General features: G+C 43.5%; 1 protein-coding gene across 8 annotated transcripts in view; it reads right to left on the bottom strand.

Moving 5' to 3' along the window:
• LOC311441093 (glypican-5-like) overlaps positions 1-24,635 on the bottom strand; it is a 410,588-nt gene that overhangs the window by 164,671 nt on the left and 221,282 nt on the right. The window contains exon 7 of one of the 8 annotated variants that reach the window (XM_084528743.1): positions 6,165-6,711. The exons of the other annotated variants lie outside the window; for them this stretch is intronic. Coding sequence (XP_084384869.1) covers positions 6,462-6,711 — 250 coding nt within the window. The 3' untranslated portion in view covers positions 6,165-6,461. Of the gene's footprint in view, positions 1-6,164; positions 6,712-24,635 lie in introns of those variants that run through there. 8 annotated transcript variants of the gene reach the window in all.

Raw genomic sequence — 24,635 nt, forward strand, 5'->3', positions numbered from 1 at the left:
TACACCCTAGCCTTCTAAACAGTACCCTAGCAGTAAAGCCATTTCTGTCCTTACACAGACAGGTGTACATCAGCGCGGGCTGTGCCACTGCTGCCCACCACAAAAGCACAGTGGAGAGACACCAACATGCAGCAGTTAAGGTGCAACAGAAGAAATAGAGAACAATGATCACTAGGGAGCTTCTCTATGAGACAAATTCCCACTGAAGGAGGGAACCTCTCATGCAGGAGACCAGATACAGTCGCAAAAATGCTACCAAATAAGAGAGGACAATTGTTTTACAGTTTTTTTTTTTTATTATTATTATTATTTTATTATTATTATATAAGAACTGGTATCAAAGCATCTTGAGTGGACTTAAGGCTGCACTCCAGTGCTTCTTCCTGGCAGATCTGAAGACTCCTGCTTCTTCGGAGGAGCAGCTGTCTCCATCACCATTTTGGCAGATCTGAGGTCTCCTGCTTCTTCAGAGGAGCAGCTGTCTCCATCACCATTTTGGCAGATCTGAGGTCTCCTGCTTCTGCAGAGGAGCAGCTGTCTCCATCACCGTTTTGGCAGATGTGAAGCTTTCTGCTTCTTCAGAGGAGCAGCTGTCTCTGTCGCTGTTTTGGCAGATCTGCTGCAGTTCTCTGTGCACCACCATGGAGGGCCCAGCTTCGTCTTTCAAGCACCTTCTCGTTGGGCAGCCTTCTCATCCTCAGACTGAGACACCCAAGGCCCAGCGCAGCCTTCTGAGAGGGCCTCCTGTTGCTCCGGCGTAACAGCCCAAAGGAAGCCAAGTCCACTCTTGCCCGCTCCTCGGGACTCCGAGCAGAAGAGATGACACCTCTGAACGAGAGGTGGGGACAGGGGATGGGGATGGGGGATGGGGGATGGGGAGGAGGCCACCCCACAGGCAAGCCTGCTTGATGGTATTTGGATGGCCTCCCCCCGCTAATGGCGGCGGAGGCTGTGCCGTGAATATGGAGCTTTCCGGGCGCTCCTGCAATGCAGATGTTTTCTTGCAGGTGGGAGCCCTGGCACGGTGACATTGTGCCAAGCCACATGGGCTGGAGGTAGATCCACCTCCATCGGTTCGTCGACCTCTGGAGCTGGATCCACCTCCATGGGCTCCACATCAGCAGCCCCGGTCGCTCCATATCCACCGTCACTCCTCCGCCGCCATTTACGCTGTGGTTCCATGAACCACTGAGCTGCGCGCAGCTGCGGGCAGTTCATCTTCCAGGATCTCTTCAGTCCAGCCATGCTGGCAATCGCTGAGAATCTGGAAGATGAGTGAGTGGCGGGCCAGGCGCAGGGGCTTTTATAGGCCCCTGTCACAATGCGGGGGGCAGATGCCACTGTGACATCAGGACGCCTCAGCGATGCCCCCATGACAACGTGCCACGCCCGAGGCCAAGCGTGGCCATGTTGGGAGTGGGTTTCTGCGGCCTGGAAGAGGCCCTTACGTGAAAGGAGGCCTGCAGGTGGGGGAAAGAGAGGGGGCCACTCTGAGGTGCCCCCTTGCCCTCATCTCTAGCGTTCAGGAGAAACCTTCTCACCATTTCTGTGGCTTCTTGCTTCCTCGTTTGGAGGAAGAGCTCTCCCGGCTGCTTGGAAGACTGCAAAAGGATGACATGTGAAACTCCCTGCAGTGACATACATTTTGGGAAGAGCCAGTTGGAACTAGAAACCTCATGAAGAGGTTGCTTTCGTTATGTGCAGGTGGAATGTGGATGCTGAATGTTAGATGTCTTGGTCAAATGAGTCAGTGCATTGTAAAGCAAACCAAACCGAGCAAATAAATGCAATGCTTTGACAAGCCCACAGCTTTCAGGAGCCGTTCGGTGTTGAAATTGTGAAACAAGGCACCCCCAGCCACATCGTGGTATGAGGTGATTAAGAGTCTCATCACAGAATGCCTGAGGTTGGAAGGGACCTCTGGAGATCATCTGGTCCCACCCCTCTGCCAAGCAGGGTCACCTCAAGCACATTGCACAGAATTGCATCCGAGTGGGTTTTGAGCATCTCCAGAGAAGGAGATGCCACAGTCTCTCTGGGCAACCTGTTCCAGTGCTCCACATTTCATCCATTACGAGCATACCAAGAAACTTCAAGACTAAACTGTGCAGAGACTATGCTATGGTGACCTATTCTGTGGGAGAGCAACAAAGAAACGTGGTCAAATCACTGTTCTTAGCTGAAAAAAGTCTTGCATGCACAGTAACCAGGTGCCCTCTCACACACCTTGCTCATCTTCCATTCTTAGCAAATCCCCATAACATCTGTTAGGTTCACACCTACATGTAGGAGCGAGGAAACATTCAGATTTGAGCTAGCTGGTCACCACTAAGGTCCAGAGGCTCGCGTGCCTTCATCCCAGAGAACAGGTGGCAAAAGCAGTCAGGTTTGCACAGGTGCCCCCCTGAAATCGGTGCAAATCTTGCCATTGATCTTCTACAGTAGTGGAATTAAGCTGATGTTAAATGATTTTTAAGGATTGTAACAGAAATTTTACGAGAAAAAGGAAAAGAGCAGTTTTGTTGTACATGTATGCACTACCTCCAGCAAGCATCCCAGTCCAGCAATCTCCACTTCCCATGGGCTGCTGTAGTTTGGAGGAGATGGTCAGCACTGGAGGTAAGGCACTGCTAGGGTAGTTAAGTACCCTCACAACTACAAGTCTCAAGAAGCTTAGTAGGTGTGCAGATTTAAATGTGGCACATATGAACTGGAACACCAAACAGCAGCTCTTCAAAGGCAGTCATATGCTTAAAACTTTGTATAGAAGCAGCACTACAATTTGCTCTGATAAGGCTTTCCCCCCCACCCAGGGCCCCAAACTGCAGAAAGGAGAAGATCCCTCCCCAGGGCATCACAGTGCTGTGATGCTCCTTTGCCTGCCGGTCACACAGCCTGAAGAAAGCCAGGTCCTGCAAGGAAGCAGGTAAAAGCACAGATGGAAAGAAAACAGGAAAAGAAGAGGAAGCTGCTGCTGCTGAGCCCCCTTGGGACTCCTGGCAGCATGGCTGAGACCTTGCCTGCAGCCTGCTTGCCTCAGGCTCACAGCATCACCCTCAGCTCCCCTCCCTTGCTCTGCCAAGAGCAACTGGAGGGCATCATCTCTATTTACAGCCTGCAAAGATCAGGGAGATAACATCTCAAAAACGAGGAATTTTTAGATTTAGTAAAAAATCATTTCCTTCTTTTCCATAGCAAAATAGAAAAGGGAAACAAAAACAACAGAAAGAAGAGTGCTCGCAAAGCCAGGGCAGGGAAAGGACTTGAAAAACAATGTTTTCTTTTATTTTCCTTATTTCCCTCAATGCCAAAGGAAACATATGTGTATATACATATGAAAAAGTCTCATTCTCATGGTAGACACCATACTATTTTTTGTTGTTGTTGACTGAGATCGCCTATCTGTAAATTAGAAAGAGCTGCGTTTTGGGACCACATTTCTCTCTTCTACTGAAGAAGTCTGCTAGTTTTTAAATGTTTTGGGACAAAACAAGGAACACAACAAAAAGCTGACCATTAGATAGCCATTGGATGCATACTAAAATCAAACTTGTGAAACTTTCATCTGAGTGTGTGCGTGCTTACAGGAGACAAATATGTAATACACTACAGGGTATCAAAACTGATCTACTGTTCTCTCTTATTTTGCCAGCTCTTTGGATTAGACAACACAGCTTCCCTCCCTGCACTATGAATAAGGGAGAGGAAAAGTTTTTATATTAAAGAATACATTTTTCAAAGCCTGATTATACATTCTTGGCTGAGAGGAATTACTACTAGAAATATTGTGCTGAAATATATTCTCAGCACAATGCAAACGGCTTTTGCTGTGGATTTCAGGAGAGTAATGAAATCTCATTAAACCCCAAAATGGGCAGACACTGCACCTTTCCAAACCAGGTCTAGTTTCCTGACATTTTTACTTTAGCAGCAGATGCTTTTAGACATACTTTTAATACACCTCAGTACGTCTGCCTTTCATTGCATAACATTCATTTATGTTTGAAAAGGGAAATGGCACCAACTGTACATCAAATTGCTCCATACTGAGCCTATAAACGGTGATTATGGTGTCTTTATGCATCAGAAAATGACAAGTTTAAACAGCAAGACTGAGGTACGCTTGTACTGCAATAGCAAATTTTACCCAAACTGCATGGGTGGAAAAGTGCAGGTGGGCAACTGCCCTACCTGTGGGCAGGGGACGGTCCCTTTCATACACCTATTGCCGAAAAACTCTGCTGCATGCCATTACTGGGTAATGTAATGTTAACCCATGTGTAGGGTGGCCTGTCAGGCAGGCTCGGGAGGCTTTATGAACACCCAAGGCAGAGACTGACTGTCCCACAGCTCAGTGAAATGGAAACAGGAAGAGAACTGAGCAAACTGGCTCCGTGTGCATGCTAACAAGTAGCAAGTAATGGCATTGGAGTGGTGCCCCGCTGGTGTCTCACTTTCTGCTTTGTGTCCTGCTTCTCTATACCAGGCCAGGTTAAGTTACTGTTAGTGTGAACCAGAAATTAAAAAAAAAGAAAAAAAATAAAAAAAAAAAAGAGAGGAACAGCGGATAAAAAGGACCAAGTCCATCAGAAAACTGGTACTTCAGAATTTTTAAGACTAAATGGCACTTTTGGCCTTGACTTACCCATTTTCTTCAGCTTTCTCTCTTATTGTTCTTGCACCTTTTATGAGCTGCTCTGGACTGTTCATTTTCATGCAATCTGCTAATAATTGGAGGCAGTGACAGAGTACTGCTAGCAACTAGTATGCTGGCTCAATAATGCAATCTCACTTATGGACAAACCCTAAAAAGCAATCTATCAAAAGAAGAATAAGCCTCCCCTTTGTCCCAGGGGCAGAGACAAGGTTTTATTAAAAAAGGAGGAGGCGGTTATGGGTGAATGTCTTTGTCAAGAATTTTTATAATTGTATTTCAGTTTTCCTCTCAACACTGAACTGCCACTTGCTCCCACTTCTCCAGGCTGATTTGTCTGTATAAACCAACAAAATGTTAACAGGCCAGTTTTAAAATGAAAGACAGATCAAATAAGGGAGGATCCTTAGGCTATAACCTACACAACAATCATTAAACAACTTCAGGCTACTCTAAAAGGAGCTCTTCTGTTGAAAATATTTCCACTGAACTCTTAAACATACCCCTCAATCTTGCTGAACTCAGCTAGTTTAGCAGGAAACCACCACACTAAATGCCCCACAATAACATCATTAAATTCTCTGGATCTCAGACGTGTATTCTACATGTAGTACATTATATCCAATACATTAAATGATCTCCTAGTAACTAAACAACCACAACTCACCAAATGAGTTCATTCAGATTCCTAACACAGGACAGAAAACCCCAGAAACCCATGGGAGAACGTAATTCACAACCAGCCACTGCATCTCTGACCTCCTGGCCCTCATGAGAGAGCTTCAAAAATTGTTCTAAAGTACACGCCTTGAAACTAAAATTCCCAGCTCCACTGGACACACACACACCAAAATCACATTCAATATACCTAGTGGTTTCAAGGTATGTTGCATTTCTACACCTCACAGCTAGCCCCTTCACGAGCTGCAGACAATGACTGACCTGTCTCGCCTTTCCTCTCCCTTGGCCAGAAGTGTCCCACGTATGACAACCCCCCTCCTCTACCAGCCCCATCTCAGAGCCACAACCTTGCTCACGTTGGTTTAACCCACTTACGTAACAGAGTGACCATGTACAACATTTTGGACCTTTGTTCTGTTTAAGACAAACACCCAGGAGCAGCAGATACTACCTGTGCCATTACTTTGTATTACAATGCATTTAGTGAAGCACAGTTGTTAATAAAGAGCTGTCTCCCACTGTATTTCCTTTCTTCTTTCTTCTCAGCTACTTCCATGGCTGGAAGCTTTCTAATGGGGTTTGAACTTAAAGCAGATGAAACAGCTTTGTCTCCACCCTGTTTCAAAGCCAGGTGCAACAGAAGAAATAGAGAACAATGATCACTAGGGAGCTTCTCTATGAGACAAATTCCCACTGAAGGAGGGAACCTCTCATGCAGGAGACCAGATACAGTCGCAAAAATGCTACCAAATAAGAGAGGACAATTGTTTTACAGTTTGATTTTTTTAATTATTATTATTATTTTATTATTATTATATAAGAACTGGTATCAAAGCATCTTGAGTGGACTTAAGGCTGCACTCCAGTGCTTCTTCCTGGCAGATCTGAAGTCTCCTGCTTCTTCGGAGGAGCAGCTGTCTCCATCACCATTTTGGCAGATCTGAGGTCTCCTGCTTCTTCAGATGAGCAGCTGTCTCCATCACCGTTTTGGCAGATGTGAAGCTTTCTGCTTCTTCAGAGGAGCAGCTGTCTCCATCACCGTTTTGGCAGATCTGAGGTCTCCTGCTTCTTCAGATGAGCAGCTGTCTCCATCACCGTTTTGGCAGATGTGAAGCTTTCTGCTTCTTCAGAGGAGCAGCTGTCTCTGTCGCTGTTTTGGCAGATCTGCTGCAGTTCTCTGTGCACCACCATGGAGGGCGCAGCTTCGTCTTTCAAGCACCTTCTCGTTGGGCAGCCTTCTCATCCTCAGACTGAGACGCCCAAGGCCCAGCGCAGCCTTCTGAGGGGGCCTCCTGTCGCCCTGGCGTAACAGCCCAAAGGAAGCCAAGTCCACTCTTGCCCGCTCCTCGGGACTCCGAGCAGAAGAGATGACACCTCTGAACGAGAGGTGGGGACAGGGGATGGGGATGGGGGATGGGGGATGGGGAGGAGGCCACCCCACAGGCAAGCCTGCTTGATGGTATTTGGATGGCCTCCCCCCGCTAATGGCGGCGGAGGCTGTGCCGTGAATATGGAGCTTTCCGGGCGCTCCTGCAATGCAGATGTTTTCTTGCAGGTGGGAGCCCTGGCACGGTGACATTGTGCCAAGCCACATGGGCTGGAGGTGGATCCACCTCCATCGGTTCGTCGACCTCTGGAGCTGGATCCACCTCCATGGGCTCCACATCAGCAGCCCCGGTCGCTCCATATCCACCGTCACTCCTCCGCCGCCATTTACGCTGTGGTTCCATGAACCACTGAGCTGCGCGCAGCTGCGGGCAGTTCATCTTCCAGGATCTCTTCAGTCCAGCCATGCTGGCAATCGCTGAGAATCTGGAAGATGAGTGAGTGGCGGGCCAGGCGCAGGGGCTTTTATAGGCCCCTGTCACAATGCGGGGGGCAGATGCCACTGTGACATCAGGACGCCTCAGCGATGCCCCCATGACAACGTGCCACGCCCGAGGCCAAGCGTGGCCATGTTGGGAGTGGGTTTCTGCGGCCTGGAAGAGGCCCTTACGTGAAAGGAGGCCTGCAGGTGGGGGAAAGAGAGGGGGCCACTCTGAGGTGCCCCCTTGCCCTCATCTCTAGCGTTCAGGAGAAACCTTCTCACCATTTCTGTGGCTTCTTGCTTCCTCGTTTGGAGGAAGAGCTCTCCCGGCTGCTTGGAAGACTGCAAAAGGATGACATGTGGAACTCCCTGCAGTGACATACATTTTAGGAAGAGCCAGTTGGAACTAGAAACCTCATGAAGAGGTTGCTTTTGTTATGTGCAGGTGGAATGTGGATGCTGAATGTTAGATGTCTTGGTCAAATGAGTCAGTGCATTGCAAAGCAAACCAAACCGAGCAAATAAATGCAATGCTTTGACAAGCCCAAAGCTTTCAGGAGCCGTTCGGTGTTGAAATTGTGAAACAAGGCACCCCCAGCCACATCGTGGTATGAGGTGATTAAGAGTCTCATCACAGAACGCCTGAGGTTGGAAGGGACCTCTGGAGATCATCTGGTCCCACCCCTCTGCCAAGCAGGGTCACCTCAAGCACATTGCACAGAATTGCATCCGAGTGGGTTTTGAGCATCTCCAGAGAAGGAGATGCCACAGTCTCTCTGGGTAACCTGTTCCAGTGCTCCGTCATCCTCACAGTAAAGAAGTCTTTTCTCCTATTCAGCTGGAACCTCTGTGTTTCAGTTTGTGCCTGTTGCCGGGCACCAGTGAAAAGAGTCTGGTCCCATTCTCTTGACACCCTCCCTGCAGATATTTAGACACACTGCTAAGATCCCCTCTCGGTCTTGTCTTCCCCAAGAGAAAGAGACCCAGCTCTCTCAGCCTCTCCTCATATGACAGATGCTCCAGCCCCCGATCATCTTTGTAGCCCTCTGCTGGGCTCACCCCAGCACCTCCATGTCCTCTCGAGGGGCTCAGAACGGACCACAACACTGCAGGCGCGGCCTCCCCAGCGCTAAGGAGAGGGGCAGGATCACATCCCTCAACCTGCTGGCAGCACTCTTCCAAATGCAACGCAGGACACCGTTGGCCTTCTTGGCCACAAGAGCACACAGCTGGCTCATGGTCAGCCTGCTGCCCACCAGGACTCCCAGGTCCCTCTCTGCAGAGCTGCTTTCCAGCAGCTCAGCCCTCAACCTGCATTGGTGGCTTGGGGTTGTTCCTTCCTAGGTGGAGGACCCTGCACATGCCCTTGTTGAACTTGATGAGGTTTGTCTCGGCCCAACCCTCCAGCCTGTTGAGATCCCTCTAAAAGGCAGCACAGCCCTCGGAGGGTTCAGCTGCTCCTCCGAGCTTTGTGTCACCAGCAAACTCGCTGAGGACGCACTCCCTTCCATCATCCAGGTTGCTGGTGAATAAACTGACCAACACTGGAGCCAGTACTGATCCCTGGCGGACACTGCTAGCTACAGACCTCCAACCAGACTCCACACCACTGAGCACAACCCTCTGAGCTCTGTCGTTACACCACCAATAACCAACTGAGGATGACAACTCAACACATGGCCCTTCTCACAACATGCTCCCCCACTCCTCCCCTCCCCTTAGTCTACAAACAGATAGACTTGGTGGAACATCGCAAATGTTCTTTCTCCAAACTTTTCCCCAAAACGTAACACAGCCATTGGCTAAAACTTAGATAGTTTTGTGAATTACAGACACTGATCTGTGTAAGAAAGTATTGTGGATACAAATCCAAATCAAAGGGTTGCTAGTGTCTTTTTTTTTTTTTTTTTTTTTTTTCCCTACTATTTCCTCCACTAGAAAAGACAGAAAAGGCAGGAACTGTAAAATGGGGAAAAATTAAATTCCTATCATTCTGGACATGGAAAGTTGAGACAGAACTGTTCCAAGATATGGAGAGCTAAAGGAAACAATTGTTTTCTTGGTCCTGTTGATATGGCTGCAGAATTTGCACACACACCAAAAAAAAAAATCATGGAAAATCATGGAAGAATTCAGAAAGTTGACCACGTTTCACTGCACAGGACTGCAATAAGCCATTTTGCTGACTGGGTAGTTAAGTTTGTCCAAAAATCCATACTTTGGGGCTATCTTCTCATGCTAAGTCTCACCTTACTTCACATGTAACTTACAAATTTATGCCCACTAGATTCAAAAAAAGATTGAATTCCTCTTTTATTAGACTTACTTTCTATTTGTCTCCTTCATTTGTTGCCCTATCAGCTCAAGATAGAATTTATTGCAGTTTAATGTTGTGTAGCATCTGCTCAACTATAAATTAATCATTGTCAGATAGGAATAAAGATAATTAGTTTCCTAGAGTATGTCTTTTTCTTTAGTTGTTAATTACCCATATAGGGACCTGTGCCTTTCAGAGTCAGCGTATTCACAACATTGAAAAGTCATTATTCAACTTCCTTCAGAGAAAATATTAAACATCTCTGTACTTAAGTAGCATTGAAATCTAATACAAATATCCAAGTATTTTTAAACTGGTGGAGACACTATTATATAATGAAACCAATGCTGTTAAAATGCAGAAGGTTGCTATTCACTCAATGTTTCCAGAGGCAGGCAAGTTTTCTGTTCAATTACTGCTACAGTGCTGCAGCATCTTTTTAATGAGGTAAAGAAAGCCTGCACTTCTTGTCCAATATATAGCTTCAGAAGCCACTTTCTGGAAATATTCACCATTAAGTAAAATGAAGTAATATTCAAAGCAGCTAAATTACTGCACTATCAGATTATATTACAATGACAGCCATTGCAGGCAGACCACAGGCAGGACGCCTAAATTCCATTCTCAGCTTTACAAAGGCCATTTTTTATGGCTTACCCTGTATTTCAAACACCTTCTTTCAAATCCAGAAAAAGATTCTTATCCAGCTTTGCGAAGTCTTTTGAGCCCTGTAGATACTATGTATGAAGCCACGAGTTTTGCTTTGTCTGCCTTCTTGCTTAGCGTAAGAAATAACCAATTTTTAAGCAACTTTGTTCAAATTTATACAGAGTTCTGGTCAAAAAATAGAGATCTTTTTTATAAAGCCGTGCAGGTCAGAAAAAAATAAAAATGACAGTATATATAAATACAACAATTTCCTGTACTGCTACGCAACATTCTTTTTGAAAGAGGAAAGGTTGAAATAAAGGATCAAGAGGAAAGACAAGTTCTTCCAGCATCTCCCACAGAAGGAAAGTTCAGCTCTGCCATGACTACTCAGAGGTTGCAGCTTTGGGCTGTTATGGGAGGAAGAGAGCAATGTTTCTATTTGTCCCAAAGCTTCTACTACACCAAGTGCCTACAGAGGAGCAGGCACCTTTAAGGAATCCAGTCTTTGCATGGGGGGCACTCCACGCCATTTCCTTCTTTGTTGCAAATAAAATCAACATCTTTGACTCAGCCTCTGTAGTCAAATGAACACTAGCAACACATTTTCAAGTAAGCTATCAGGATGTAAACTAATAGATTCCTAAACTGCTAATTCTAAAGGTGAATAATAATTAATAAGATGATATATTATTAATGCTTGGAAATAAAGTCACAAAAATTTTATACCAATACGTGGGGGGGGAGCAATAGAAAACATGGCAGGGGAAGGCTCCCTCTTACCAGCTACACCAGTGAAGACTGAGGGCACCTGTTAAAACAAATGACTAAACTGGAAAATGAAGCAGGAATAGCACACACCTCTCCTGACAGGAGCATTTTGGAAAGCCATACCAGTAAGTCTTTGAAAGCAAAGATCCTGCAAAGAAAATAAACTGAAAGTGAAATCCAGAATGAACTTAAGAAAGTGTTTCTTCTCTTAATATGAGATACTGTAATGGTTCTTCACCAAGAAATGGTCTGAATATTCTCTCCCCTAACTGCCAGAAGGTGGTAGTATTTCAAAATATTAATATTATTTATGAGGAACTACACTCTCTCGGCTGTCTGCCAGTGCTGTATTATTGTATTCATAGGAGTTACAGGTCAGCATCCACACAATGCCATAATCCAGAGCCCCGGGTATCAGAGGGATTGGGAAACACACTGCAGTCTTGTTATTCGTGACAGGTAGTTTCAGGGGGGAAATATATTAATTCTTGCTTGTCATTGAGGTAGTCTGACACAGTATCAAACATCAATGATATCTTCTGGAATCTGCAAAAGAAATTGACTGAAATACTCTCAGCCACGAGAGCAGAGGTCTCTGTGGGATCACTTGAGGCCAAGTCTCCCAGTCTAAATGAACACCTCTTTACAAAGTCATTAAATCTTGCAGAGCTTTTTCTGCTATCTTCAAAAATGAATTCTCCAATGAGGACAAAACAAATTTTAGGCTGGATCTGTAATTAAAGCAGGCTGCCAAAGAACGAGTCTGGCTCATGTTAAAAGCCAATTCTTGGCATACAGTGTTTGAGTATCTATCGAGGTAAGCTACACAAAAGCCTCTCCACAGAAATGCTAGCAGAAGTATTTTGAGCAATTTTTTCTCATAAATGAACACACTTCTGCAAATCTTAGAACCAGAGTGAAATTGCTGTAGCCACATCAATATAGAACGTATTGCTTGGACCAGATGTGACTAGTCAAAGGAACTGGTTACAGCAGACAAAAACCAGATGTCTCAACCAAAGAAATTAAATCCAATGCATTCTTTATGGGATATCATAGACAGAAATGGCACTGCTAGTGGACACCTTCTGACCACTTCTGCAAGTCCTCATTAGTGCTCTCAGGATGAGCAGGAGACAGGTGACATGGGAAAATACTCACTTTGCAAACGAGGCAAGAGAAGATCTCAGTAATTCTGTCAAAATGGACCTGCACAGCTGTGCCAGCTCACTTATCACGTTACCAAAGAATCTCTGTGTGGCAAATATCCTCTCAATGTGAACTATTAGACTAATTTTTACTAAATTTCCACCACTGACAGAGACAGATAGGATGAAGGAGAGAAATGAGGACACTGGCTGTGCCCTCTCCCTGTCTCACCCATGAGAAGCTCCTTGCAGGCTTCAGGTTTCCAGAGTTCACCACGTGAAGAGCTACAGCAAAGGCTGAAGGAGGCAGCATAGCCTGACATCACTGGCCACCTACTCTTCCTAGGGAGCAAAGAACAGCATGCACCCATCCTGGTGCCTTTAAGGTTTTCCCACAGAGACCCAGGAAGCATTTCCACTGAGAATCCCTTCCCTGTGTAGATTTATGGGGAGTAAAAAAGTTCTGTTATTGTGGACCTGAGAAATGCTGAGTGGCACTGTCAGGGTTTGCCCCACAGAACTATGCACGTTTGGCCTAAAGGTTGTTGCTTTATTAGTCATTCACTATGGTAGGACACCTAAGTTACTCCTTGTATAGCTACTATTACTTGAAGACCTAATGACACTCATTTTGTTTCACCTACGTGCATCTACCTACTGGTAAAAGAAGTGAAAAACTTGTCATGCCTCAAAACCACACATCTTCAAGGCCAGTAAAATACTTGGTTGCAATAACTGTCTCATGACACCTGAATTTTTATTTCATTCCTATATCTTTAAGATACAAAGTTTGGCAGAAGGTGCCTTTTAATATTCAGGTGTAAAACAGTTGCTACAAGCGAACCCCAGGAACTAAAACGATAGTGCTGCCTTTTTTCTGATCTGATCTGTGCAGCCTGAAAACTAATCTAGAAAACCCATGCTCTATTAAAAGGGAAAGATCTTTTCTGGGGGAACATAATTCCTTTGGGTGTGATACACAGGAAAATCAAACCACAAATTATATGAATGTCGATTACACTTCGAAAATTGCTTACACACTTCAAAAATGTTAGCTCAGCTCTGGTCAAAATCCAGTCAGAAGGAATGAAACTAAAAAATTAAAATATACTATATGGGAGATCTGTAGGGAATCAAAAGCTGTTTCATTCCAGAAAGGAGAAAACAGCCACCCTGGATCTTGGCTTCCATCACAGTTATATGATGGGGTGCAATTTAGGAACAGTGAAGAATGGCTCAAGACTGAAGTTGATCATACACAGTGTAAAAGTTTGGCTCCTTAGGCATGAAAAAGTACCCCTGCAGTTTCCAGGAATTAAAAGCAAAAAGACAAAGCAAAGTAAAAATAGAAGGAGATGGGCCAACTTAGAAGGTACTAATGTATAATTCAACCTGATATTATCACCCAACTGAATTCTCAGGAAAGAAAAAAAAAAAAGTATTAGAAAATTAAGCAGTAACCCCACACTATTTTTACTTTATTTTAGTGTGCAACTACCATCTTCTGTTGACTTTCTTTTTTCCCTTGCGAAATAGGAAATTTTTAGCATTGAGATGAACTCTGATATGCCTTTAAAACATACAGAAAATTAAAAGAGCTCCACGGTGTTGAAGACAGCAGATTTTGGATTCTTTTCTTGCATCATGAAGGGTACTACACCCAAAGGAGAAAACCTGGAATTGGGAATCTTACGGCTTTGTTGCTGCATGGAGTCAGAGCCCAAATGCCTCCTCTGCTACTTCCTCACAGAGAATATAAAGTGATGATGTGTTCTAAACTGGGCTTGGAAGTGTCAACACCGCAAATGCTGAATTTCCTGGACTCTCTGCAGAACTGGAGAGTCCCTTACTAACAGGAGCTTACCTTTTTCCAAATTAATGAAACTATAAAGTAAATATAAAAATATATTTATTAGATAATGAATTGCAGGGGATTATCAACTGAAAGTGATCTCTCATGCAAGTGGTCACGCTAAGCAAAATTTTATTTTGGCAATTTCATCAAAATCAAGGAAATAAGTTTATTAGCGATTTATTTATTTAATATAAATCTCCCCTCTCCTGTTTCATCTCTTTCCATGATTTAGGGTAGAATTTCCAAAACCATCAGTAATGCTTAAAAAGCTCAACTCTTAGCAATTCAACATCTGAACATCTGTAACTCAACCTTATAAATGATATCCAAAGTATATTTACATTCTTTTTTTCTGATCACAAAATACTGTTAGCTGGCCTCAAAATTTGCTGCTTTCAGCAAACACCTCTTCTCTATACTGTAAGCAGATGTATTTCAAGAATGCTCTTAATTCATTTTACGGTGTATTAGCAGGGGGAAAAAGTAAGTAAATAGCAAATTAGAATGAAGCTCCTTTCCCAGGGTGAGTCTGTCTGCCAACTGCCTCTACAGACATTTTAAGGGAGTGAATGTGAAGACCAAAGTGATTTTAGTCCTCATGTACTCAACTCATTTTTCTGAGTAAGAAAGCCAAGTGCCTCAGGTTGCTATATATGCAGATTCAAATGAATGTGAGAAATTTGGGGGGTATATTACTTTCGTATAATGTATAAGCAATGAAGAAGTGTACTGCTTTTATCCCTACAAACAGTCCTGACACCTTGAATACCATCACACTCAACACAAAGGGGACACCGATCAAGCACAAGCAGCAGAACCTCCTTGAAGACAATGCTCAGTGATGCTCATGGGCACAGCCACATGGCCCCACTGAAGTTTCTCCTTCCTCCCAGGCATTTGTGATTCAGAACACAAACCTGTTCCTCTCCTCTGAAGGGGTGTGAAGACCATCTGCACTACACCTCGACAAGGTTGAGCACGTGACATTACTGCCCTCCTTGCCATGCACCTGCCCTACCTTTCTGAGTGCTGACAGTGCAGGCAAGAGCTTGAGGGCTGCTCACTCCCCTCTTAACCCCTTCATGAGCTGTAAAGCAAATGCCACATACTCAGTGCATGCCAGGAACTTCAGGAGTCCAGAAGCTGCAATCCAGACAGATTTACTGTCACACACGCGCCATGTGTAGCTTTGCACAACAGTTACAAACATTGTGATGCTAAATAATTCAGAAAGTGTTCTTGCTATGTAAACAGGTAGCTCTGTGAGCAAAAGAACTACTGATACATTTTCTTTGTGGATTTTTCATGTCTGATAAGGTTGAACTCTGCAGCTTCTCAATAAATGGAAATTTTAACACAATTTCTCTCTACTTACAGAAGTTGTAGAGCTAATGATATTGAGACCTCTTCCCCCCCTTCAAATTGGTTGAGATTGGCTCATGTTTGATTGAAATTGTCCACAAAACAAATAATTAAGAACAGACAAAAGAACACAGTTTGATTATAAACACCTTGTTTCTGTAGGAAAGCCACCCAAAGGAAAATAAAAAAGCCTTTTTATAACATTTAACTGTAGAGAAAAACCTCCGTCTAGGATCCTTGTACACACCCAGCTAGGTCTGCTCATACTTAAAAGCACGTTTATTGCAAATATTTAATAACAGCGAGACTGTGCTAGAATTTCCACTCTGAAATATTTGATTAAAGATTTTAGTGTCTTCAAGCCAGGTTAAGGCGTATTGTGAGAAACCCAAATATCTCATTTATTCCCACAGCAGGAACAGCACCTTTGCACTCCGAGCTGCATCAGCACATAGATGTTTTTAGCACTTTTCAGTCTTGGGAAATGAATTTTAATGATAGAAGTTGTATTTATCAATGGATGGGGATTTGATAAAAAGAAATCCAGTAATCCATAGGATTACCATTGTGTGTGAGGAGGGTACTGATGCCAGGAACATTTTGGATGAAGAAAAGGGAGTTAAATTGCTACAATTTTCAGCAAAGCACCATGCCAAGTATGAATAAATGACAAAACCAGGCCCTCTAACACTGCATATACTATGGCTTTTTAGGAAAATAGGTTGTTTAGCTCCTGTACACCTATTGTAAAAGCTCTCTGACAGCTTTAAACATAAAGCCTCAAATCATTTATCTATGAGAAACAAAATTCTTCCCAGAGCTTGAGGCAGGGGGGAAGGAAAAGAGGCACATGCGTGAGACAGAACAGTGGCGCAGCAGTATAATGCACTTAGGTAAACTAGAGCAACTGCCACCCCAAGCGTGACTGTCAGTCAATATTTTACTTCTTAACAAAGGATGGCAGCCCTAAGAAGAGAGAAAATTACAGAAAAAAAAGGGGGTGCAAGGCAGCTTCTCTCTAGTTTGCTGCCCTCCTGAAAGACCATTTTCTCTTCCCTGAAATGCTCTATTCCTCCTTCCCTTCGTATACCCTAGAGGCCTTTCACACAAATGGAGTCCTTTCTGACTGTTTGTAGGTGCTGAGCTGCCCGTTTCTCCTCCTATACAACCCCCTTACTTATCTGATGCAAACAAAAGGATAAGAAAAAATTGTCAGCAAGGTCTTCCTTGAAGCACGATAGAAGACTACTGTTGATTGTGGAGGAATAAAATAGGATCATCAGGTGAGAAAGGATTTGCGGCCTTGGGAGCGAAACTGGTGGCCTACAGGCTGAACTGAAATAAATGGTCATAATACCATTAGCTTTAAGAGTTTATCAGCTTTCTGCCAGCTGAGGAATGTTTTGTGGAAAGGCAAGGGGAGCTGGGCTTGTTTGAAAGAGTTACAGTTTTCAGGGAGTGACCTAGGCCAAGTGGAGCCTCAGTCTGCCCTCTCCACAATATTAAAACACCGTGTCTTTCCCAGCCACCCAAGTTATGAACTTCTGAACCAGCACCAATTAATTCCACAAGGCTTTATATAACAGATGAAGTCATGGAGCTAGGTTATATCTCAGCTACCCCAGTACATATTGAAGGCCCCATTCCCCCACCTTGTACCACGTGTAATCATTTATTCTTGTCCAAAGTATGGCAAATGTGCAATTAAGAAACCATGGTTTCACCTTGTGCAGATTTGCTGCTCGTGTAGGTGACTGGGAATTAGCTTTTCCCTTCCTTTCACCCAAGAATTAACAACATTGCTTGGAAGTTGCACTGTTGTCACATAAAGGAGGTCATCACTAGACTTCAGGAACAGATCAGGAGTCAGATTTTTACATTTCTTTCCTCCCTGAGAAACCCACCCGCTGACAAGAGATGGACAACACCAATGATGGAAAGCAAACAGCTTGCAGGCCCTTCCTCAAGCATGGATGCACAGCTGGACAGAGGGAGGTACGAGATGTGACACCACAGAGCACTCAGCACTCTTGAGTGGTCACGTTACAGCCCCTTTCCAAAGCGAAGGTGTTAGACTGAGTGTTCAAAAACACATGTTGATTGTGTTGGCAGAGTTCACACCAGACAGCATGAGCAATCTAACTAGAGAAAAAATATCATATTTTTCTGCACCAGAGAAAAATTAACATATGGCAAGACACAAAGAAAGAAAAGAAATAGAAAAACATCTCTAGCTAGGCACAGAGCTGCTAATTCAACCCTTTACTGAACTAGGAAGATGACATCTCTTTGTTCTGAGAAAAAAAGTCCTCCAAAGAAGGAATCACAACTTACATTCAACGTTCTTGAAAAAGAACATGAACTTCTGGAGCAAATGTATCAGTTAACATGCATGCTGTGTGTTTATTCATGTGATATGGAGAGTACACATCTCAAAGACACCTCTGAGCTGGAAAAAAAATCCCATATTACTCAACACTGATACCAACAAAGTTCTTTAGCACTGGAGGGACTGGAAGCAGCTGAACAAATTAAACCAGCAAGGGGACGTGTAAGTGTATTGTGCTTCCAACAGTCTCATACTTGCTGCCCAACCTGCACCTCTCCTGCCAGAGGCAACTGCTAGCCATGGCACCAGCACAGTGGCTGTTGGTGCCATCATTGCCTGAGCTGGTTCCCATTGAGATTTTCATCCTCACTTGGACCATTTTGCTTGAAATGGCTTAGGTGGCAACACAGACCGCAAGTGAGAGAAAGGTAGGATTATTATTGTAGAATCATAGAATGGCCTGGTTTGGAAGGGACCTGACAGACCACCTAGTTCTAACCCCTTGCCCTGGGCAGGGATGCTACTTTACCTCCGTTATACTGAGAGGAAATTGAGGCAAAGGGAGAACACAGCTAGTCTGTGAGCAGGAATCGTAGCTTAACTCAGAACTGGGCCTACATCTCCTCAGATACACACTGCACTTTAAACATTGGATTTGCTGAACCCTTATTCGTAAACCACTGGTCACGTAACAAGGAAAAAACACAATAATCCTTGATCCCGTTTCTGTTGCTCTGATTGAGGTGAATCATCACTGCACAGCACTGCTTTTCCTTGCACCTCCCTGTGCCTTTTCCCTGCCCAGGCCAAGTCCCAAACACAAAGAAGTTCTCTCTCCCAGCCTCACTCGGCTTTGTGCTTACAAATCCTGCTGAGTGTCAGCATCAGGCCTTGGATGACAGATTTCCCTAACGCTTGTGAACAGATTGCTGCAGCAGAGGCTGCTGCAACATACAGAAACTAAACTTGGATAATTAGGAGTGTGACAGTTCAGATACAGCTGCACATTGTAAAAACAAAGACAAGAAGTGAGTGAACAACTGCAAACATCCCAAGGAAGACTATACTGAGAAGTTGTTTCAGTCTTAATCCTTTTATATGTCATTATAGATTGAACTCTTTCCAGCATAATAATGGGCTTTTTTTTCCCCTAGGATAATCTTAGCCAAAACTGCTGCAAACCTTCTCAGAATTATTGCTTCATTGAAAAATAATTTCTTTCCAAGCAATTCAATACAGTGATTATATTAAATAAGCACAGTTCAGCTTGGCCCCTTCACTTCAAGAGAAGTTGCAGGACAGAAAATTATCTTGAATCGCAGTATGAACTATAAGATGACTTAAGATGTCAGTTAAAAAAAAAAAAAAGTATTTGAATCTGGCATACATCTTGCAGCATCAGTAGCACAACTTTCAGTATCTGAAATCAGATGATCCATTTGCACTTTTTTTTTTTAGAGTCCTAAAATATTTTATAAAGAAAACTAAGGCATGAATACCCATATTAAGGCAGAGAAAGAAGTGAAGAATTGAAGAGTGTATCAGTATATTAGCTACACTGTTCTGCAGTCATTTACTGATGACTGTAATTGGTGACGACAGTGAGAGCCAAAGACAGCCAGGCACCACCATGTATGCAACCCAGCATGCTAAGAACAAAGGTCTGGCACATGGAATGCAGATCACTACTCCATCATGAGTAACACTCATGCAACACTAGGGCATACATCGTTTTTCCTGCCTTGATACTCCTGATGGGATACACAACAGCTAAAAAACGGTGACACCACGAAGTATACAGAGCAAACAAACAAAAGTCTCTAGCTCTTTGCCACAGATACTGGTAAAAGCTGGAGGCTATGGATCAGAATACAGAGCCTGCAGTGCATCTCTGCAGGGTTAACGCTTGCCTGTACAGAACAGGATGATCCAAACTTGAACTTCAGCACCTGATTCAATTTTCATCTGAAGAGACTCAGTCTTTTTACCAGCTCCTTAGTGAATATATAGTACCATAAAAGCATGCCTGTCTGTGGAAGTATATTAACTGAGAGCAGTTCAAAGAATGGCTCATGAACTTCACTGCAGATGCTCTTGCCACTGGTGCAACTGGGATAAGAACCGAGCTCTGAGCACTGAACCCCACAAGTGACTCTACTGATCCAAAAACGCCTGGCGTTCCTCCCTCACCATTGCTTTATCTGGCACAGCTAAAATACGCACATAATACAAATCTTCCTCATTAACGCCCTTCAGGAATAAGGGCTACTAGACTAAGGATCCTGGTAGCAATCACACAGCACACTACTGATCAACAGCTCTGGGATACAAATGCTGCTCTGTCTAATGTGACAAGGCCCCGTGCACAGCTATTTGGGTTCGTGCAGGAAAGAGGGAAGACACAGCCTGGGAGAACAGAGGGTGAAGAGTTCTCTCAAAAACTTTTTTCCTATGTACAGTGTAAACATCAAAGCTCCAGGGAGAAGGGAGTTGGTTACATTGCTCAGGCTGTGGTTACGTTGCTGGGATTTAGTAAATAAAAAACATTTTTACAGCTCGTTAAGTGGAGCTTTGGGAAATGTTTTCATATCCGTTTTCAAGGGACTATGGAGAGCTTGTGTTGTGTGGTGGGTCAGGGAAGGAGTCATTTCAAACTAAATGTTTGGGGGGGAAGTTAATACATACTGGGCTGAGGAACACTGGTGTGCAGCCTTTCTGTTTTGCTGATATGGTGGTTGCTAATGCATTATTGCTTTCACTTGGTAGCTTTAATTGAAGGGGAGCATTGTACATTAATGAAAAAGAATTGTCAAACAGCCTGGGAGGATGGGGCAATATAACTGGAGCACTTGTGCAATACAACTTGCAGTGATTCTGCAAGACCACTCAATTACTTTCATATTTTCTCTACATCATATGAAAAACATCTATGCACACAGCTGAAATTCCCAAGTGTACTTCGCAGGAGTTATGCTGGTCTCGCAGGACTTAAGGGACAAGAAGCTTTCCATTACTTCTTCATACAAACTCTAAAACCACAAGTGGGTCCTCTTCCCAGCAAACATGTGCACTCAGAGTGGGCCACTACCCCAAGGCGAGCTGTGTCCACGGGGCAGCCAGCCTCTCAACAGCACTCCTCAAACCACCCACGTCCTCATCTGCAGTCAAGGAGACACAGATACAGTAGCAGCTGTGCACATCTTCCTATTCCCCCCTAGGAAGTCTCTTGACTGGTGGTCCTATTTTAGTCTTTATAAAGACTCTCTCATCTTAGGGAAGAAAAAAAAAGTCCTATGGAAAAAAACAGCTTGAACATCTCTAGCACAGTGGGCCTTTTCTCCTTATTTCTGGCTTTGCTGGAGCACATGTACTGAAATAGATTCGATGCGACATCCCAAGATGTCTACTAACTCTCCCCCCCCCCCCATTTCTATGGTTCCCATGAGGTATCTAATGATACAGGCACAGCTACTGTCTCTTCCATAGTGAAGATAGCCTCTGACCAGTTTGCCTTTCCTCTGTCCTTTATCTTGTGGATATTTTCAGGGGAGGAAACCCAGATGGACATTGCTGCTGATTATTTCAGCCTTACTGGCATTTTTTCATTAGTCTCTGATTGAGGTAAATTGTTGCCTCCATGCCTAGCCTTGACCAAGAAAGGCAAGAATTTGTACCGCCCTAAGAACCTCTACTCTCCTGACATACAGGTGCTTGAAAAGAGCCGTGGACTGCCCCAAGTCACCACGGAAATGGCACCTAGTAGTGTCAGAGGAAGGAGAACAAGAGAGAAAGTGAAGGTTGGAAGCAGAAAAGCCATTGACTACCATGTTCTCTCTCTCATGTACACAGTGAAACTACCTTCTAAGCAGGTAGTTGCGCAGTTGTGGAGAGGTGTTGAGCAGTTGGCTTTATGGCATTAGGGTAATAGCCACTCTGCCTCCTCCAAGACAGACTTCAGGCAGCTGGCCAGTTGGAGCACTCTGATTTACATTATTGACTTCAGTGTTGTCACTCCTCACTTGAGACTTGATTTGTACCACTGTAGTCAACTCAGCCCTTATATGCTGAAGAACTTGACTGTAGACAGGTACCAATTAGTCATACAGCATCATTTTTCTGGCCTATTTGTCTTCAGCAACATCAACACTAATAGCACCCTGAAGATTAACTCAGTGAAGAAATGTTAATGGCCATCCTTTGGTCTACAAATACATGTACTCCTAGAATCTATGGGGTTTAGTAAATTGCTGTGTTTCAAAAGGACAAAGTAACTACATGCAAATGTCAGAGTAACAGTTTACAAGAAAGACACTGAAGTGGCTGAGCAAGGGAGGCCTAAGGTGCCATGTGAGTAATTCTTAATCCTGAATGGATTTTATAATCGTACAATCACCCAGGTTAGAAAAGAGCCTTAAGATCATCAGGTCCAACCACCACCCCCATCTACTGAGTCCCATCACCGAACCATGTTCGTTAGCGCTGCAGCCATCTCATGCATACCTCCAGGGATGGGGACTCCATAACTTCCCTGGACAGCCTGTTCCAATACTTGACTACACTCTCCAAGAAGAAATTCTTCCATACATCCAATCTAAACCTCCCCTGATACAACTTGAGACTGTTTCCTTGCATCTCATGACTTGCCACCTCAGAAAAGAGACCAACACCCACCTCACTGCAACCTCCTTTTGGGCAGTTGTAGAGAGTGATGAGGAACACAGATAAAGCAATTCCTGTTTGTATGCAAAGTCTAACCTTGGCCTTTCCCAACATGAAATCCTGCATGAATCCACTTTTCAAACCACATCTGAAATTGAGAATTGAACAGGGAAGTGAAATAGAGATTCAATAAAAGTGGTAGCTTCTTCCACTTTTAACAGTTTAAGAAATTTTTAATTTTCTTGTAGATTTAAAAAGAATAATTCTTTTATACATTAACATCGAGTATTTTTTCTTCATGAACAAGCAGTTAATTAAGTGCCTTGCATGAGTGCTGAAATGTTCAAGAGTTTGTGAGCATGTGAAAGTGTCTCTTTAAGGGATGTACAGTATACAGACTCTAACAACAACGTATTGGACTTAGAAGCTAGCAAAGACATCCATGCAAAGGCGTAAGTATCTTTTAATCCAAGCTCAATGTTAGCATTGCGCTCTAAAGAACAGCCAGACCAATAGGCTGTGTCTGGAATTAATTTATTCAACGGAAATTTGCTGATTGGCAGTAAACAGGACAAAGTTGACTGCCAAGCATTTTCTGGGGCTCTTTCAAAGAAATTATCCAGGACTTGGTTAAGAGCCTCCCCAAGGCAGTGGTCTGTCACTGCTGATTGCTTTATCAAAATGATCCTGCTTCTTTGGGTAGAATAAATTAGATTAATCTTTATGTTTGGTAAATGTTCCTCACGACTTTTTTCAGCATGGCATGCCACGTTCATTTGTACCTTCTGACAGACTTCACATATGGTGAGTCTTAATTCTTCAATGTTGATCTTAATTCTTAATTGCCACAATTCTTAATTGCCATAACTCTTCGTAGCCCAGTACCAAATCAATAAGCATCAGACAGCAACACAGCGCCCACTTGTCAACTCTATCAATGCTGTCTTCTGCTATCTACCTGCAAATGCCTTTGTGTGCTGCCTTCTAGAATTTCTAAGGCTACAAAGCTCTAACACAAACAGTTCCCACTGTCAGCTCTGAAAGCAGAGGAAAGTGTTATTTCACAGGCGTGAGGAAATAACATTCATGCCTAGTACTTTCTCCTACCCAATGCAGAGCTTCATTGTTATTTCTTCTTACCGCATATGAGAAAGTGGGGGAAAAAAAAAGTTCTAGCAATAAAAGGAGAAAAAATATATTTTTTTCTAATCTAGAAGAAAAAAAAAAAAAAAAAAAAAAAAAAAAAAAAGAAACACACACACCTGTAAATAACTTTGAAGGTAATTTGCATGCAAAGCTAACAGCACTTCTGCTTGAGCTGCTCCATACAGCTCCAGACTTACTGAAAAAACAAGCTAGGAAGCCCCAGAGCACAACAGTAGAGAAGTTCTTTTTTAATACTTTCGTCATCCCTTACTTTACTGAAAAGTAATAAATCTTCTGAAGGAAAGAAGTACCTGCTGGTATCATTAAGAGACTTAAACATGGCAAGATAAAACTCCCTGAAGTCAAAGCAGCTATTTGTGTCAAAGAAAACAATACAGTAATTTATATTTCCACTCCCAAGTTTTATGTTACTGCAGAAAATTTGGTCCTTTAACAATTAATCATAAATCAAAACACTGACAAGATGGTGGGCTCCTACTCCTTTGAGAGAAGTGGAATGTATATCAAGAAGCAAAAATAAGAGCCTGCTTGCCAATGTGTCAGATGAAAGCTGTGTTAAGGGATCGCTATTTCCTACTACAACAGCAATATGGAATTTCTGATTCAGCATTAAGCTAATGAACTGAATGGCCAAGCTTCAAAACCCCCGGATTCCATTTGAGGTGAGCTGCTCTTTTAGAATGTTTAACAAATGCAAAATGCAATTCAGTAAGCACAGCTCACAGAAACTCTTAGATTGAAGCCTTTGTTTTACAGGGAGTGTCAAGGGAGGAGAATGGAGAAGGCTATGGATAAAAAAGGGAAACAAAGCACTTGTAACTCCAAGGGGACACCAAAAATACAAGACGTGACTTTTCACATGAAAGGTGGGCAAGTGCATTCATTTAATTGGTGATCGCTCTTACAACAGCCAAAGCTGCAAAATACTGGCACCTTCAGACAAATTCTGAAGCAATTCACACTGAGAACACAGCAAACAAGAAAAAGCTGTTATGAATTAGAACATGCCTGTTCACATCAGGGGCAGGAATGATCGATTTTTGTATGAAGTATTTAGCTGTGACTGCCTCACGCTGGGTATTCACCTAGACTGACTGACTGACTGACAAAAAAAGAGTGCATGTCCTCTGCCCTTATTTTTATGGAAGAAAGTTACCTAGTCAAAGACGGAAATGCTGTTCCAAATATAGGCAATTAATTATTGTAAGAACCTTTCCAGGTGAAGAACGTTGCGTAC

Source organism: Aythya ferina (genome assembly GCF_964211825.1).
Source record: "Aythya ferina genome assembly, chromosome: 9".
Lineage (NCBI taxonomy): Eukaryota > Metazoa > Chordata > Aves > Anseriformes > Anatidae > Aythya > Aythya ferina.